General features: G+C 48.9%; 4 protein-coding genes across 4 annotated transcripts; 1 reads left to right on the top strand and 3 right to left on the bottom strand.

The window, feature by feature from the left end:
• Window positions 1-3,681: 3,681 nt before the first annotated feature.
• On the bottom strand, window positions 3,682-7,284 carry F5J12DRAFT_924235 (uncharacterized protein; the record flags this gene model as incomplete). The annotated part of the gene is made up of 11 exons (XM_051749346.1): window positions 3,682-4,214; window positions 4,315-4,681; window positions 4,785-4,859; window positions 4,918-5,302; window positions 5,385-5,746; window positions 5,813-6,015; window positions 6,071-6,405; window positions 6,426-6,449; window positions 6,490-6,918; window positions 7,027-7,051; window positions 7,190-7,284. 11 exons carry the CDS (start codon window positions 7,282-7,284, stop codon window positions 4,028-4,030), a joined length of 2,487 nt encoding a protein of 828 aa, XP_051605850.1. The 3' UTR covers window positions 3,682-4,027.
• A 251-nt stretch (window positions 7,285-7,535) lies between these two features.
• Window positions 7,536-8,403, top strand: F5J12DRAFT_695714 (ATP synthase; the record flags this gene model as incomplete). The annotated part of the gene is made up of 4 exons (XM_051740433.1): window positions 7,536-7,712; window positions 7,780-7,845; window positions 8,048-8,128; window positions 8,182-8,403. Coding segments are annotated over 4 exons (546 nt in total), but the record flags the coding sequence as incomplete, so codon positions are not given.
• A 2,623-nt stretch (window positions 8,404-11,026) lies between these two features.
• F5J12DRAFT_711664 (PIN domain-like protein) lies at window positions 11,027-12,276 on the bottom strand (the record flags this gene model as incomplete). The annotated part of the gene is made up of 4 exons (XM_051740720.1): window positions 11,027-11,557; window positions 11,610-11,736; window positions 11,786-11,901; window positions 11,962-12,276. The coding sequence occupies 4 exons, from the start codon at window positions 12,274-12,276 to the stop codon at window positions 11,027-11,029; spliced, it is 1,089 nt and encodes a 362-aa protein (XP_051605848.1).
• F5J12DRAFT_793159 (uncharacterized protein) lies at window positions 12,036-13,083 on the bottom strand (the record flags this gene model as incomplete). The annotated part of the gene is made up of 5 exons (XM_051743956.1): window positions 13,065-13,083; window positions 12,814-13,007; window positions 12,683-12,762; window positions 12,439-12,630; window positions 12,036-12,382 (listed from the first exon to the last, which is right to left on the bottom strand). Coding segments are annotated over exons 4-5 (243 nt in total), but the record flags the coding sequence as incomplete, so codon positions are not given.
• Window positions 13,084-18,023: the final 4,940 nt, after the last annotated feature.

Below are 18,023 nucleotides of genomic sequence, written 5' to 3'. Positions count from 1 at the left end.
CATCAGGTCCTGTGCTTTCTTGTGCATGAGGATGGCGACATCATGGTTTGAGGCCAGCCTTTCTAATCTTTCGTCAACTGAGGAGACTGCAGTCAGCCAAACTTCTGGATAGGGGGACAGGTCATAACCTAGGAGAAGCGAAAATGGGGTCATCTGGTGAATGGAGTGGACCCATGAATTGTGAGTGAATTCAGCAGATGGGAGCTTGGCTGCCCAGGAGTTTGGTGCCTCTGCACAGTACAGCCAGAGGCATCCTTCCACTTCTTGATTGACATGTTTGCTTTCACCATTGGTTTGTGGGTGATAACCAGTCGAAAGTTTGGGGGTTACCCCTGTTGCCTTGTAAAGTTCTCTTGTAAACAATGACATGAACTGTGGTCTGCAATCAGAGATTACTGACTCCAGGATTCCATACTGGGAATAGATGAACTGATGGAAAAGTCAGGCAATCCTGACAGAGTCAATAGTTTTGTGGCACAGAACAAACAGGGTGGCCTTCATAAGGCCCTGATCGACAACCATGAGAATTGAGTCATATTTCTGTTCTCCCGAGACTGGGAGATCCATGATAAGATCCATAGATTTGTTGGAATGGGAATGCGGTTTTGGGAGTGTTGTGAGGGACTATGGGTGGTGTCAGCAGATGAGTCACCACTTTGGTGGTTTGGCATGCCAGGCAACCTGCCACATAAGCCTTGATATCTCTTCCCATACCTTCCCACCATACTTCCTTCCACATCTTTGCGAACATCGCCTTTTGTCCAGGATGTCCAGTGGACTTGTGATCATGATATGACTGCATGCAATGACAGTGGTTTTCCAGGGGAATGTACAACCGAGTTGTTCCGAACCTTTTTGTTCTGTCCTCAGCAACTGTGACATTATCCTTGGGTTCTGGACCTTTTGAATCCTTTGGCATGTCGTTCTTGACACGTTCATACAGGTCTGTGGATATGGCATAAACTCCACATGCTCCTTTTACAGGTTTCCTCAAAGGGTGAGCATCAGGCAGCCAATTCTCCTTTGACCTGTCCTCAACGGGGCAAGAATATGGCTTGGAGTTGGACTTGGAACACTGTATCCAGGCAGGTAGATGTCCAATTCAGCATAGGTGGTTGATTTTTAGTTGTTTTTGTATTTTTGTAACTGAAAATGAAGGTGAGACGAGGCAAATTTGGGGACCCACCCCCTCTGAAAGCCAAAGGTCTGGGGGAAGGACTGTGGCCACCAGGGTGGGCTCCTCCAGGGTGCCTTTATGAGAAAGAGTGTTGGCTGGGACCTGTAGGTGACCAGCCTGCCAGGAGAACCGGATAGGGTAGGACTGAATAGTGGCAGCCCATCGGGCTTGCTGGGGAGTGAGCTGCTGAGGCTTGCAGTAGTATTCCAGGTTCTTGTGGTCAGTAAAGACCACAGTGGGTTCGACGGGGGAGAGGAGGTAAGGCCAGAAAGCCTTGAGAGCATGGATGATGGCCAACATTTCGAGGTCATAGACCTGATAGCATTGTTCCACACCTACCAGGGATTGAGAGAGGTATGAACACGGATGCCACTCATTGTCAGTTCCTTTTTGGGTGAGTACTGCACTGGTTCCAAGCTTTGAAGCATCCGTGAAGAGAGTGAAGGGCTTCGAGAAGTTGGGAATAGTGAGGACTGGAGAGGAGCATAACAAAGACTTTAACTTTTTGAATGCAGCATTGCATTCCAGTGTCCACTGGTAGGAGACCCCCTTTTTAGTGAGGTTGTGAAGGGGTCTGGCAATGCTTGAAAAGGAAGGGATAAATTTGTGGTAGAAATTGCAAAATCCAAGGAATCTGCAAAGGCCTGTGAGATTGTCAGGGGCTTCCCAGGTACTAATGGTGTCAGTCTTCATTGGTGAAGTCTCCATATGCCCTTTTCCTATGATCATTCCCAGGAATTCAATTTCCTCAGCCTTGAAGACACATTTGCTGATCTTGAGGCGAAGTCCTTCCTTTTTGCAGATCTTCAAGAACTCGCAGACACAGGTCTGAAGTTCTTCCTTTGTTTTGGCATGAATTGCCATGTCATCCATGTAACCTACCTGTTTTCCCCTTTGAGATCTGAAGGTTTTGTCCATGTATTGCTGGAAAGAAGGAGGTGAATTGCACTGGCCAAAGAACATTACCATGGGTTCAAACAACCCTCTCAGTGTGATGAAGGCCCCTTTCCATTCGTCTCCTTCTTTGACCCTGAGATTAGTAAAACCCCATTGGATGTCAAACTTGGTGTAATACTTGGACTCAACTAACTCGTTGAACAGAGCCTGCATGTTCAGCAGCAGGTGTGTGTTGGGGATGGTAAATGAGTTGAGGTAGCAGTAATCTTGTATTAACCACTTCTTTCCATCCTTTTTAGCCATGAAGAATACCAGTGCCACCTGGGGCGAAGTTGACAGTCAAATCTTTTTGCATTTAAGGTTCTCGTCCAAGAACTCATCTAAAACTTTAAGTTCGTCAGGAGACGTGGGGTATACTGTTGCTTTCTTCGGTTTGAAGTCTTCATGGAGTCTGATCTCATGATCTAATCCTGGCCGATGTGCTGGGAGCAGGATGTTGTCCTCTGTGAACACCTTGGCAAACTCTTGATATATTTCCAGAAGCTTGACTTCCTCTTTGCCAGCTGCCAAGGCAGCTTCAAGTTCTGTGGACAAAGTGGTTTTATTAATTTTTACCTTGGGGGTTTCACCCGAGCCCTGTTTTACCACTTCTGGGGACAGACTGGAAGATTCCTTCATACTGTCCATGTCCAAAGACACTACCTGTTTGACGAAATAGTCAGATCCTTCAGGATACATGTACCCATCATCCCAGCATGTTATCTTGCCAGTTTCCCAGTTCATCCTTGGTTTGAACTCCTTGAGGAATGGCATCCCAAGAAGGACATGTTCTTTTCCAACAAGAGGGCCCACATAACACTTGACTCGAACAATGCACTCCTTGATCTCCATTTTCAGGGTAACTTTACAAGTAACCCATTCCACATCCTTTCTGGTAAATGAGGTGGTCTTGAACTTGCTCTTGACTCAATAAGTTGGTATTCCAAGTTTCTGGACCATTCATTCCGAGAGGAGGGAGACTTCTGTGCCTGAGTCGATACAGGCCCAAATTCCTGCCTTGAAGTCCAGTAACACGACAAGTCCAAGAGGTGAACGAATTCACATATTTGATTCATCATCTATAGAAGTACATTTAGTGGACAAAATGGCAACAGGACTGACTGATGCAGGAGATTCATCAGTCCCCTTTAAAAACCCAATGACTTCTGTTCCTCCACATTTGCCTCACAATCTCCGATGTAAGCAGTCTTTGTGCCATCCTCCAAGAGGACGATGTGGACATCGGACAGTTGAGTCTTGACCTTGATTTTACAGTCATGTTTGTAGTGACCTTCGGCTCCACAATTGAAGCACTTAGTTCGAGAAATTGGCAGTGGCGGTGAAGGGCACCTGCCAATTTGCGGCGGGCGCACGCACGTGACCGCAGAGGCCGGGAATCCGTGACGTCACGGGCCTCAGCCACCTCGGCGCCACTGCCGGTAGGCTCGGCATGCCGTTGCGTGCCGTTGTTTGGGCGCCCTGCCCCTCGTTTAGGTTCAGCTTATGTCAGTGTCACAGTGATCACATCTCGCGATCGAGGACTCCCGAAGCTTCCGCGGGATCGAAAGCAGTTATGTACGGTGGTGTAGGACTACTCTCGAACGGACGTGTGAGTTAGGTAGAACAAACACATAATGGTATTGCGTGCGCACGCGCACGCTCAGGATATGATGGGTGGACGAATGATGCTTGCGATTAACGATGTTTGTGTTGTGCGTTGCGTACGTATGACAAGTCGTAGGCTACTGCACATGTATGAGTATGCGACTAGTGATGTAGTACATCACGAGCTCGGGTGATGCTGGGGTGATAGTATCAACAAGTGAGTGATAGATGTATTAAGAGAAAGAAAACAAAAGAAGAAAAAAAGAACAGGATGGCAATGGTGGAACGATGACCTTGGTGTGATATGCATCAGTGCTGCTTGCTGATGCCCGAAGAAGAATCGTCGCAGACTTCTTCACTTGTGAGGTGACGATGGCGCTCCCCAGCTCCACAATACTGTTTGCGGGCGGCCAAGATCGCTTTGAGGAGTTTCGTGTGTCCTTGACCGACGGCACTTCCATAGACCTTGAGGAAGGTTTCCTCGTCTCCCTGGAATCTGGGGACCGTGTCAGAGGGACTTGGGCGAGTGGTAGAAGTGTGACAAGCTGACTTACTCGTCAAGGAATTCCATCGCAATGACGCGTCACTGAGAGTACTTCGTATTGAATTGACGGCCGCTCTTCCCATTGTAGTAGTGATAAGGCCAGTCCTTGAGCGGAATGTGCAGGTCAAGCCGTGGCTCCCCCTCCGTCCAGTGGTGTACTATGTCCCTCCAAGAGTCTGACTTTGCGGTCCATGTCCCATCGGGACGCAAAACGGGCACGTCCAGGATGACAACTCCCAGAAGGGAGGTAGAGGCACGGGCCTTGGTCCTCTGGGGTCCGATCTGCGAAGGGAGGGACGTTGAGGGCGAAAGATCTGACAGTTGGACAACTCGTGGCATCCTGAACTGCGTTTGAGTCGGTTGTAAATTGAGCGTAGGTAGGTATGGCTGGGCTGCTGGCATGGAAGTGGACTGGATCGCTGGGGGCAACAAAGCCATGGTCTGCGCAAGTGAATGCCGGTGGGCTGACCCATGCGGCTGGTCGGTTGGTGCGATAGAAGTCATAGAATGAATGAGACTCACCCGCTGTTGGCATGGAAGTGGACTGGATCACTGGGGGTGACGACGTTGTGGTCTGCGCAGGTGAATGTTGGTAGGCTGATTCATGCGGCTGGTCAGTTGGTGTGGTAGAAGTCACAGAATCAACGAGGCTCACCTGTTATTGGCATCGCTTGAGCGTTACTGCCGGTAGTGCCCTGGCGCAGCACAGGTCCAGAAGGGGCTGAATATGCAGAGGCCAAGGTTAGGGCCTTTATGACCAGGTTGCTCATGTCGCTGAGCTGTTGGCAGATCTCCCTTACATCTACTGAAAGTGAGCACGAGGTTTCCTTCACTTCCTTCACAGTCGTGTGTAGCGCTGCCATGTTGGCTGTTATCGATGCATGTGCCATGTTGAGTGCCTCGGTGGACGCTGGCCGGACGAGCGCAGCTTCACCTGCGAGTGAACGATCACCTTCACGCGGGACCGGTTGCAGCGCGTCGCTGTGGTCGTTTTCGTAGCAATTCAACTCGTTGAGGAGGTAGTGCATCAGTGTGTCGCGCTGCATAGTCGTGTGGAGCGAAAGGTAAGGAGTCGGTTGACTTTACTACACACCCAGATAGGAAGGAGGACGAAGTACTCACATGCTCACCTTCAGCCCATCCCCCCCACCACCAGACCCGCGCAAGGGTCCATCGCTGCCCCACTGGCGCAAACATGAAGCGGTATTGCGCTCCACCACGACGGTAGCAATGCGTTGTGAACGTTCTGGGAATTCCAGACCCCACCACTGCCTCGTCGATCCATTTTTGGATTGTGTCATGGGAAAGTGGCTCACCCGGTTGCAGCACGCCATTTGTGCCAATCGCGGGGAAAAGGAAATCCTCTTCAGTCATCGGCCGGCCGAGATGGACAAGTTCGACCCATTTCATCCAGGACACGAGGTGCAGGAGGGTGTCACACGCCTTGCCCATATCCGGGCGTGGATAAATCTTGTAGCGATTGCCTGGTAAGTACCAACGAAAGGAGATCAGATAAAATGGGATATGCACAGATGGATATAAAGACAAACTTTGTAGGTCAGCTTCCCTCATCCCCTTATCTAACTTTCTCTGCCATCCCTTACGGTTTTTTAGGTGGATCTCGAAGTAAGCATTGCACTCGCTAACGGTGAGGGAGAGTTCCTCGCCTCGAAGGTATTTCATGAACATGCCATCTATGACAGTCTTGTCAAGCTTGACATCCCCGCGCTTTAGTTTCAGGAGCTCGTAGTTCCTGTCATAAGCCACGATCGAAAACGTTGTTGGTCAAACCGCCTGCCAGGACTTACCTCATCCAAAGCGTAAATGCGACAGCGCTAAAGGCAAGGTGTTCGAGGTGCTGTGTGACCGTTAGCTTCACTTTCCCATTCAAGGACTCGCCCGATGGCAGCGCTTTGTAGCCTATCGTCACGAGACGAATGTATTGGAGTGGGGTGTCAAGTGGACAAAATGATTCTGACCAGGCAAGTATCTTATCCATGTATTCCTTCTTCATGGCACCCGAGTGCTTCCGTTCAGCTCCTTCGGAACTAACCTTGTGTCTGATAGATGCCACGACATCGTCAACTTCTGCCGACAGGACTGGGTTGCCTTCCCATCGGTGATGGGCATCATTGTGATGCCACTTCCCGCGGAACGTCGCACCATCACTACGCCGAAGGTATTAGTCTATGAGCATCAAGGAAAACTGAGCAATCATGCCACGCACTGCTTCGTCCCACAACATCTTGAATCCCGCTCGAACACCGTCAATGGTGCTTTGGCTGCTATTTTCTTGGAACCCTCTCCATGAAAGGTAAAGGGCTAATGCTTTATCTGAGCACCTATTTGGCATGCGCTCAAACACGTTCTTAAAATTTGGATCACTGTAGATTTCAGAGTCCTCTCCGGTGTGATTCGGAGTCGGTGGCGTCCCCTCCTCTGGAAAATGGCTCTGCAGCCACGAGCGCGCTCGGTGGACATGTCCTGAGTATGCCGCTCTCGTCTTGGCTGCCCGAAGGTGAGTTTCTTTGCCAGCTTCTTTAATTCGGTGGGCAGGTATGCAAGCTAGGTAGTTCTTTCGCGGTGGATACCCTTGCCCTCTTTTTGGGCTTGTCTGGGGACGACACTGGCATGCTTGGTCCCAGATGCCTTCTGTCTGACCATCGCGACAGGATATTCAGTTACCGGTCATAAACTGATTGGACGCGGCAAGGTGGGAGTTGTGATGTCACAAGTCTAAGGTAGTTATTTGCAATACATGTACTACGAAGTGCAATGAATTCTGAGGACTAGTGTAAATATGGTGCAGCTATAGCTAGATATTTCTAGTTTTGTCCACAAAGTATCGCATTGGCGCCCAGGATTGCACTGAATACACAAGGCATTTGGTTGATTCATCTACATCCGCTAACGGTTTGTGTACTCACAGTTCGCCTTGAAGCCGCGTTAACACACAGCTGCCCACCGTCGCCCGCATGATCAATGCGTACGTTTCCTCAGTCCAACTATCGAACCAAGCCATGTTAGCTGATGATCTCACCTCCAGCGGTGTCACGAGCACATCAAATTCCCTTCCTTCTGAGTGTGCTTCAGAAACCATAAATTCCTTCTCGTCCTCCCAAAATCTCCTCGGTACTGGCCTTCCTGCTACGGCGCATCAAATCCCCTCCCGTCCTCGCCAAACCTCATCACCGAGACTGGCACTGCAATCCTCGGTACTGGCCTACTTGCTACAGCACATCAAATCCCCCTCCTTCTGAGCGTGCTTCATAAATCGTAAATCCCCTCCTGTCCTCGCCAAACCTCATCATCGAGGCTGGCACTGCAATCCTCAGTACTGGTGTTCCTGCTACAGCCATCTCTCAAGAAGTCTATGTTGTGAATGAGGAAACTGTGGTCGCAGCAGGGACATTCGTCCTCCCTGCTTACATTGCTAAGGTATGTGGTTCTGTTAATACGCTGTTACATACACTCATAATCATGTGCCTAGCTTATCAGTGGGCCTGACTGTGACTAGGTCAATGGCCACATCGAACGTGTCAAGACCGCCTTGGAAAACTCGCGTGCTGAACATACTCGGGCTGTAAAAGACCGCATCAACTCTGTTAAACAGGGGACGTCGTCTTGCTATCGAGCATGTCAAGACCACCTTGGAAAACTCGTGTGCCAAACATACTTGGGCTGTAAAAGACCACATCAACTCTGTTAAACAGATGAGGGACATCGTGTCGCTATCGAACGTGTCAAGACCGCTTTGGAAAACTCACGTGCCGAGCATACTCAAGGCTGTAAAAGACCGCATCCGCTCTGTCAAACAGATAAAGGACATCATGTCGCTGACGCAGGGGCTCTTTCCCGTTTCGAAGGTCGGGGCGTGGTCTTTTAGTATTTTAGATCTAATGTGATATGATGTATATAGGAAACTGCCTGGTTGGAGGCAGAAGCGTTTATCCAGCATCAAAAGGTTGCACTGGCATCCGAGCTCAAGACCGTCCCAGACAGCTGGGTGCGCTACGAGCAACGGCTGAAGGAGAGCGAGCAGGTTGAGCTTGCAAAAACTATCATTGCAAGGATTACATCCGATCTCAGGGATGAGAAGATGCAGGAGGAGATATTGGCCAATGCCGTGGCGGAGCTTGAGTGTAAGTCGATCGCATTGCGAGTTCCTCACAGATTACCTCTGACGATGGACAATAACAGAACTCGTGAAAAGCAAAGCGATCTAGGGAGGTCATGGCTAGCTAGATTACTGATAGAAAATGTAGCACATCAACGCCCTTTTTTTTATCAGACTTATCTTGAGTATTGGTGTAGTCGTCCATGAAATCAGTTTTGCCACCCCATGACCCACTCGCCACAAATCTCGCTAGAAGGGTACAATAAATAAATCTGATCGAGGTACATGCATACCGCTGAGTGTAATGAACGAGGATTTGTGATACTAGTGAAAATACATGCAAGTTTAATTAGGTTTCGCCCTTAAAGTCAACCATGGCACCTCATCCGTCGACAGTGTTGATGACCCATTCCAGAGCCAACATTTGTTTACCAAACGGCGGGTGACGCAAACCGCGAATATCTTCGTTTTCAATGATACATTGTATCACATGGGTAGGGCTAGAAGGTGGCCATCGTGGAGATGTTGAGTTGTATGCGGGGGGGACAGAGGCTACACTTGCAATAGGCAGGAGCTGTGGAGAATATTTGGTTGAGCGGAGGGGGTGACACTGGTGATGTGGGCAAGTATTTTGAAGACAGGAGTGACATTTGTGCAGGGGTTGCAGAGCCGTGAGTAATGTAACTATGCAAGCGAGATAAATTACTTACAAGCTGCAGTGAGGATAGCACGAGAAAGGGATGGTTGGCAAAGCGGATGAAAAGTTGTGCTGGGTGGATCTTGCGAAGTTAGTGACTGGTTCGCTGACGGACAAACGTGACTTACATCTAGGAGAGGCAGGACTAAAGGACGGACTAGTTAGTGAGTATCGCGTAGATATCGGACTGAAGGAAAGCGGTTGCAGACTGTACCTGCAGTGACATCGGTGAGAGGGAAGGTGACATAGGTGAATACCGCGGACTGGTTGTGGGTGACGTTGGGGAGTATGTCAGTGATGTAGTCGTTCTGCTGCTGTTGTAGTTAGGGGACGTGGGGCTCAATGGATAGACTAGTTGGTGAATACTGCGGAGGTGTGGGATGGAGGAAGGCGATTGCGGACGTACTGTTCGAGACGTCAATGAGAAGGAAGGCGGTGACATGGATGAATAAATACCACAGGCTGGTTGGTGAATTCGATCAAGGGCGGGTGACATTTGTCGGTGATGCAGCTGCTTTGCTGCGTCGTAGTTAGCAGACAAGGGGCTAAAAGGGTGGACTAGTTGGTAAATACCGCAGAGATGTGGGACCGAAGGAGGGCGACTGTGGACTGTACCATAGTGACATCGGTGAGAGGGAAAGTGACATAGGTGAATACCGTGGGTGTCATTGGGGCGGACTGAAACAATTCTAATATTGGCAAAATGTACGTGCTCCATTAAGAGGTGCCCCAGCTAAGACGATGTAAACATGGTTTTGGCTGATGTGGAAAGCTGAAAATTATTCACCAAATGGCGGGTGACGCAAACGCAAACATCGTCGTCTTTGACGATAGGGTATGTACGTGCTCCATCAAGGGATACCCTGGCTAAGATGATGTGAACGCGATTTTTGGTTGGCATAGAGAGCTGAAAATTGCTGATCAAATGGCGGGTGACGCAAACGCGAACGAAACTTCATCATTGACGATAAGGTATGTAGGTGCTCCATCAAGGAGTACCCTGGCTAAGATGATGCGGACACGGTTTTGGGCTAGCAAGGAGAGCTGGAATTTACTTACTAAACGCGGGTGACGTCGTCTTCGACGATAGGGTGGACCATGTTCCATCGGGGAGTACCCCAGCTAAGATGACGTGGATATAGTTTTGGCTGATGCGGAAAGTCGAAAGTTGTTTACTGTGTTGCAAACATGAACGCGAAGCAAATGCGAACGCGGACATCTTCGATGATAGGGTGCATACATGCTCCATTGGGAGCTAAGACGATGCGGACACGGTTTTGGCCAACGCGGAGAGCCGAAAGCTGTTAATCAAATGGCAGGTGGCGCGAACGCGAACATCTTCATCTTCGACAATACAGGATACTGGCTAAGTCAGGACAGATATCATGAGGCTTAATATCGATGGAGGAAGCCAAATGGTCTCACAGTCTACGCTTGCCTTTTACACTCTGCTGCCTGAAAAATTGAACAGTTATCCATAGGATGTTGTCTTCCTCCGAGCTCTCTTGCGTATATCACATGTTAACCATAACAACCAGACTATAGTCACGAGCAAAGTTGAAGCCGTCTCTACCCGTGCGTTGTAAGGGATGGATTGAAAAGTGCACGTAGCATGCCACTCACGAGCTGATACGATGCTACAAAAAGTGTGTAGTAAGCCTGACTAGCCCTCATTCATGGGATCATCAATTCCAGCTTCGAGACACGATGTATCCCTTAACGTCTGCATTCTCATCTGCAAACTCCACACAAGGCGATGGGGAAGATGGACAGACAGAGCCCAGCACTAAGTCAGGCCTCGAGTATTCCAACACAACCGCCGCAATCTCCATGTCATAGAAAGGATCACCATCGCTCTTCTCGCCCGATGTTGCAAGGAGTTGGATTGGAACAGAGAGCTTGTATGTGGGTGAGGACAGCGACTCGTCGAAGTAGCCTGTGACTCGAAGATCACGTTGCAGTCTCTCGCCGTCGACATTGCCTGGCAGCTGGGTATGGTGGATGATGATGCGGGGTGGACGTGTTTATAATCGCAGAACTTACCTGTAGAAGTGCATGTACAGCGGCACCAGCACGAGCGTCCGCCAATCTGGACTGAATGACGTCCGGTGGCCAGTCAAGGTACTGCGAACAAAATTCCGCCAGGGACGTGAGATCAGGCTGGCGAGACGTCACAACGGTAATAGGAGGGCAGCCGTTGTCCGACCACGAGGTAAGAGGTAAAAGATACATTGCCAGGACAGCGGGGTCAGGGAACTCAATGTGCTCCTCCACGATGATGCGGGCAAGTTCGTAGTGTCTACGTCCAAGGAACTGTCGAGGATCTGTTCTTAGCACCTCACAGACGCTGTCACGCCACTTGGAAACGAAGCTCATGAACTCGGCAAACTGGAGTGCGGCGGCGGCTCGCAAGAGACTCCTTCCAAAGCCGTATTTTGCCAGCCAACGGGCAACGTCCACGCTGCACCACCGATTACCTGTCTACGAATCAAATGAGACTGGATGGCACCTTGGTGCTAGGGATGGCACGTACCTCAGCGTCCACACTGCTCATCAACAAAATCAGATAGAGGTCCCCCAATTCGAGACCGACGACGTTTTCTATGTCTTTGGAGGAGTAAACTAGAACGTCTTCGTACCTGGTAGAGTAAGGGGTGCCGCTATCTCTAGAGTTGGTTGGTTGCACCAATATTTGAATGAACAACTCACCTGCGTATAATGCAGGTCGCGCCAAATAGTAGCGCGTCGTTGTACGGTGTCACCACAGCCTCGATTAGTCCATAGGATTGAAGATTTGCGAGCTCTGCGTCTGCCTCTCCTGGGGCCTGATGAGTCATGTTAGCACCTGTTGAGATATGACATAGCATACATAGCGAGCAACTTACCATGTGCCAGTTGAAGCCGAATGCCATCAGTAATTCTTGAAAGCACTGCACGAGGAGGTGCGGGAAGGTCGAACCTACGACGTCTTTTCCCCTCTTGAGTTGGGGACAGTCTGGCCCATCAAAGACGAAGTAAGGGTGAAGCAACATGCGAGAGATAGCGGAAAGACGACAAAAGATAATATCCATTTCGTGCGATTGTCTTGTACCAGCTTGACGCCATGAAAACACATTGATTAGTGAATGCATCCATGCACTGGGTGATGTATCATCTGCGACGGACAAAATAGACCATGGACGATAGTGCTGACCTAGCATTGAATCCTACAGTAAGCAATCGAACACCTCCGTCATCGCTGGATGGGTCAAACGTTTCAGCAGCCAGCTGGCCGAGCGTGTAAGGCCGTGCTGCAGGTGCAAGGAGCTATGTATGGTCAGTATAACACGCTAACAAAATGGCAGAAGAGAGGAAATACTCACAGGCCATAATTCAGAGACCCTCATGTGTGGCGGACTCCGAGGACTAGTTAGGAGGATTGTCGACAGGGGGAGAACGAGACAAAGCCAGTTGACGTAGGCGTAGGCCGACGCCCAGCTGACAAATACGAGATTGGCCACCGGCCAGAGTGCCAGGACCATGGTGCGAGAATGGATGTACTCGATACGGGCAATCTATGTTTTGAAACCGTCAGTGGAGGCGCTGGCGGCTGATGAAAGAGCTCACCGAGGGATGGATCAAGTCAGATCTTGGGGGTGCGCTCCAGCGAGTGAGCGTGCTTGGCCAGGGAATTGAGCTCAATAGCGCTGTGAACTGTTGGATGTAAAACGCTGAAACGCTTGCTGGCAGGTACTCACCACAAACGGCCACTGATGCGGCAACAAAGAGTGGGAGATGTCGGGGGATGACTCGAATGGGCTTTGGAGGGAAGGGAAGGCTCCTGCCAGCCTACACAGAGCGGGGAGATGCGGTAACCCAAACCTGCCCTTACCGCTTATGTCAGTGTGGTGTTGATGCCTCGAGGCGACAAGCCGGTTCGAGCAGTAAAGTACTGGAAGTAATTATAAAGTGGTGTAAAGTCACTTTACAAGGGGAAATTGGCACGCACATTCGCAACTGGGCTGGCCAGATTGGCAGATGAGCCGGTAGAAAATGCAAACGCACCGATTGGGAAAGACCCTTGAGGTCGCCGTCGAGGTCCTGTGTGCCAGGCGCTGTGACGCGTAGCCATTACGGTATTACGGTAGCAGGGCAAGGGGTGTTGCACGCACGACTAATACACGGACACTCAGTATGCAGCACTCAGCGCTTCAAGTCTCTTCAGCTTCAGCACCTGAAGGTGACATATGTATTGTACGACGAACACGGTGGAGCCAGCAGTCTGATTTGAACCAACTTGACGAACACGAATACACTGTACTATACAATGTATTAGACAGCTCTGAGCTCAGTATACTAGCCAAGAACAAGTTTAGCCAAAAACTATCGAGACACATCGCCAAGTCCATTAATGAGTAATGACAGCTGTCAGCACGGCACAGTAGCACACAAAGCTTCCCCCGCACCGAACTCATGAGAATGCCCGAAGGCCAAATACTAGCTGCTGATCGCAGAAGTGATTGATTATTGATATAAATTTAACGATGGAGGTCCTGCATCTGCACCCCCTCCGAATCCGAATCACACAGTTATCATACATGATGGACGGGAGGTCCAGCTGTCCAGTCTCTTAAGCGATCAGCGTCGCGCGGGGACGTCCCACTCTCCGTGCGCAGACCCTGATGATAACGTGCCTGACACGTAAGTCCCCCACCATGTGTTGCTTCCGTGTCCCGAGCGCTCCCTAGCGCACCCTAGCGCACCTCCCACGCCACGATCGACGATGCCGGTGCCGTCACGAGGCGTCAGACACTCCGAACGGCCGTCCCCGCCGCCGAGGGCGAGCCGCTGTGGCTGGGAGGCCGATCCAAAATTTGCAGGTCCCACGCACCGCCACCTGCCAATTTTCTGGAATAAACTAACTTAATTTCCGAACTGGAACATCTAATGTTCTGTTTGTGTTTGTCAACATCCATCACATCAGGATCTTGGGAACCTCTGCAGTAATGAATGAACTTTCTTTCGTACTGAGATTCCTTCCCTTCTAGGATATGCTTTGTTGTGATTGCAGTTCGAGCTTCTCCCATGCACTGTATCCACTCTATAACCATGGAAGGGGCACATCCAGAATTGAGAACCCAATCGCGATATTCTTTCTGCAATCCTTTTCCAAAGAAGATCCCTTCTTCACATGATTCTTCCTTGAGTTGAGCCTTGTTAACAAGCCCAGTAAATTTGGTGATGTAAGCTTCAAGTTTGTGTTTGCCTTGCTGGATGTCCGAAAGGTGTAGAATTGCAAGAGCAGTTTGGTCGCCTGACTCGAAGGTAGCCTTCAACCTTTTGATGAACCTTTGAAAGGTATTGGTGTAGTAGATAGTACCATCGAGCAACTTGTTTTCGTTTTGATAGTTTTCAGCAAATGAAACTGCTGTGCCTTTGGTCATGTAAGTGAGTGCAAATGAAATCTTGAGTGACTCCAAATTGTAGACATGCTTGTTCAGGTTCAAATAACCTTTGACCTGCATAATCCAGGTCTGGAGGCTGTTGTGGCTTCCATCATATTCTCCAGGATGCCTGATATTAAACTCCCAACCTCTGTTGGGTGGGCAGCTTCCATATGTGTCATCATCATCAGCTGGGGCCTTACCCTTACTGGACCCTCTGATGGGGACCTCTGGGGGAATTACCTTTCCAAAATTTTGACAATACCAATTGTGTAAGGCTGAGTCTGTAGGCATACCTGCTGGGAATGGGTCACTCGTAGTTGTGTGCATAACCTGGCAGAGCTCCTCCGCCGTAGCGACTCTTTGTTCTTCCAGCCTCTGTCTCAGTTCCTCTTCTGAAATGGTCCTCAGGGGCATTTCAGGAACCAAATCTCTGTGACTGATTGTCATGGACATTTCTGGTGATTTGTGAGCTTCTTGTTCTTCTTTAAGGGCCAACCCTAATGAAGTCTCAGACTTCTGATCATCTTCTTCTTCTGAACTAAGCACAACTTCTGAATCCCTGAACTGGGATAGATAAGATAACCAGGGATTGGTTGCAGTAACCAAAGGACCAAGTCATCCTAAAGGAATCGGTGGTAAGGGTGGGTTCCTTCCGAGTCCAAGGGGATTAGGTCGAGGAGGGACTGGTGGTCTTGATTTCTGCAGGTTAGACACTTTTACAGATAGTGCAAACAAAGGCTGAGGGAGGATTTATTTCTTGAAAGAAACCTGTCAGCATAGTGGGGTGTTTGAAGGTGTGTGAGCAGCTTTACACATAGGGAGATGTGAGTGCTGACTCTAGGGAGGTGATCTATTAAAGCCTAGTGGCTGCCTGTAGAGCGGTGGATTTGACTGAGAGTAGAGGGATGCTTCTTGATCTTGTTGATACTTGAGGAGCAGATGAAAGCAAGTTAGTCTTTACACTGAGGGAGACCAATGAGCCTTGTGAATTTGAAAGATGGTTTGTTGAAGTTCAGTAACCAGGGATGAGTAGACTTTTTGTGAAGAGGTCAATGAGTCCCAAAAGCTGTGTGGAGTTTTTTGATTTTGTTATGCCCAAGCATGGTGACTTCTTCAAATGGAATAGGCATGATGCATGCAAGGGGGAGTCTACAGGCCAAATGTATTGTAACCCCTATGGCTCAGTTATCTCTGAGGTCTGACAAAGGTTCTGTCTTCTGGTGATCCTCTAGGGTAGTCACATGGAGAGAGAACAAGGACAAAAGAGAAGGAAGTTAGCTGAGTTGCAAGCTATTGAAAAACTGAGGATACAAGGTAAAGTACGTGGGTTTATATACCCCTAAGTACGAGTACCATACCAGTTGCGATCAGACATGTCGCGACACATATCTGCAGTAATCAACAGGACAATCAGTCAAATAGATAAGGAGAAATGAGTCATATGGTGTCATATGATGGGGATAGTCAAGGAAGCAAAGGCTATACCAGTTGTGCAATCAATGCACAGCAAGGAGCCAGACACCAGAGCTATAGTACAACATATGAGCAACATAAACAAGTCAGAGACAAGTCACGAGAACAAGAAAGAAACAAGTTGTCCATCAGAGAGGGTGGTGGAAAACTGGATCAAAGGGGAGCTGCTGTCTGGATGGGTATTGGAAATATTAATATTGTGACAGCGGGTGATCTGAAGGAGCCTTCCAACATATGAGCCCCTAAGATGGCAACAATTATTAAGGATGTGATGAGGCATGTGATGCATGTGACTGTAAGAAGTCGAAAAAGGCAAGACCCCTGATGGAGGTGTAACAGACTGGTGGGCTCATGCTTTCATGTCTGTTGAAGGCTGAATCTGCCCATGCATCAAAGTACTTGTGGGAGCGAGACCTTGAATGCTTGGATGGTGAAGATTGGGGAGAATGGACAGGGGTTGTTGGATCTGGCTGTTTGATTGTGACTTCTACCAATTGTGATCTATATCTACCTCCAGTTCTCCAAGTCTTGACTTCCAGCTGCTTCACCCAATGGCCTGGGTTAGGACCAATCATTCTCATACCCTTTTGAGTGCTTCTCTTGGCCATCTGGAGGTTGCTGATTTCACAGTACGAGGTCAGTTGTTAGAAATGCTACTGCTAGTGCAAGTCACTTTATCATTTAGCTCTATTGATGTTGGTACCTTAACACATGTCAGGGCATAAATACAAATGCAACTACACTGGCCTTGCACAATGCATGGCACTGCCTTCTTATTACTGCTCAATCCCTGCCTGCACATTCCCTTCCTGCTGCAACATTACCTGGGTGCTTTGCCTGGATTATGATGGTGAATTTGGATGCTATATTAGCTGATGAAGGTGAAACAAGATGTTCAGTATCAATATAAGTATGGATATGATTGGGCAAGCCAACTGACAGCCCAGATGCAAACTGGGAGCTAATCCACCTTTGGGCAGGATCCTGTCAAAGAGATCAGCCTGATTGGATATTTTGGTCACTTCATGGAGCTCCTGTCAAAGATATCAGCCTAATTGGATATTTTGGTCGCTTCACAGAGGTCTGAATGAATTCCTTGGTATGACTGCACTAGTACTGAAATATATTGAGACCAAACAAGGGCACAAAAAAACTTGGTAGCCAACCATCTATTATACACCATTATACATTATACCACATCATACTCCATGGAGTCCCAGTACAAATCAGACACCTGGGATCAGATGGAAAGAGATGATGCTGATGGTGAGCAAGATATAGAACCATCAGATGTGGGGGAAAGGGAGGAAGAAATGTTTGAAGTGGAAGAGTTGGAGATCCTTGGGTGCCAATGCCAGGAATGGAGGCAAGCAGGGAAGAAGAAGAAGCCTGCAGTTCTGCTATCCATATGGGAGGAGATGCAGTGATTGGACAGGAACAAGGAGTTGAGAGGGAGCAAAGTCCAGACCAAGTGCAAGGTATGCTCTAAAAGTTCTGATTCAGATGCTCACAATTCAAAGCACCCTTGTAGCTAATACAAGGTTGGTTGAAAAAGCCCCTCCATTCAAAGAAGTCCCACATTACCCTTAGATCCAGTTACAAGTACTCTGTGTGTGGGCAGTGGTCTGCAAATTATACCAAGAGCAAATACAGGAGAAGCTTGCAAAAATGAAAGTAGAAGAAGGCAATACCCATGGAAGCAAGCAGATCCAACAGTATCAGAATGCATTGATGGCTTTTATTCAGGATGACCTGACAGAGGAACAATTGGCTGCAGCTGAAGATATAGCAGAAAGGTGGAATGGGCAGGAAGGCCCCATGCCAGAGACAAAAGCAAGGTGCAATTGTATGAGGTCAACTTCCCAGTCTTCAATTTATCCTGGTTCCCAGGAATGCAGCCAAGTATGGGTACAAGTATGTCTGAAACTTTGCAATGGAGATGTGGAGGTATTGTGGAATGTGCATAGTGTGTATGACTGGGTGGAAAAATGAGGAGGGAACTATACAGGCATGCATGTGAGTCCACCATATTCTCCTCTAGGCCTAGG

Source organism: Pisolithus orientalis, assembly GCF_024613125.1.
Source record: "Pisolithus orientalis strain OTSU chromosome Unknown F5J12scaffold_1, whole genome shotgun sequence".
NCBI lineage: Eukaryota > Fungi > Basidiomycota > Agaricomycetes > Boletales > Pisolithaceae > Pisolithus > Pisolithus orientalis.
The sequence above is the reverse complement of the archived record's forward strand: the minus strand, read 5'-3'. Positions and strand labels throughout refer to the sequence as shown.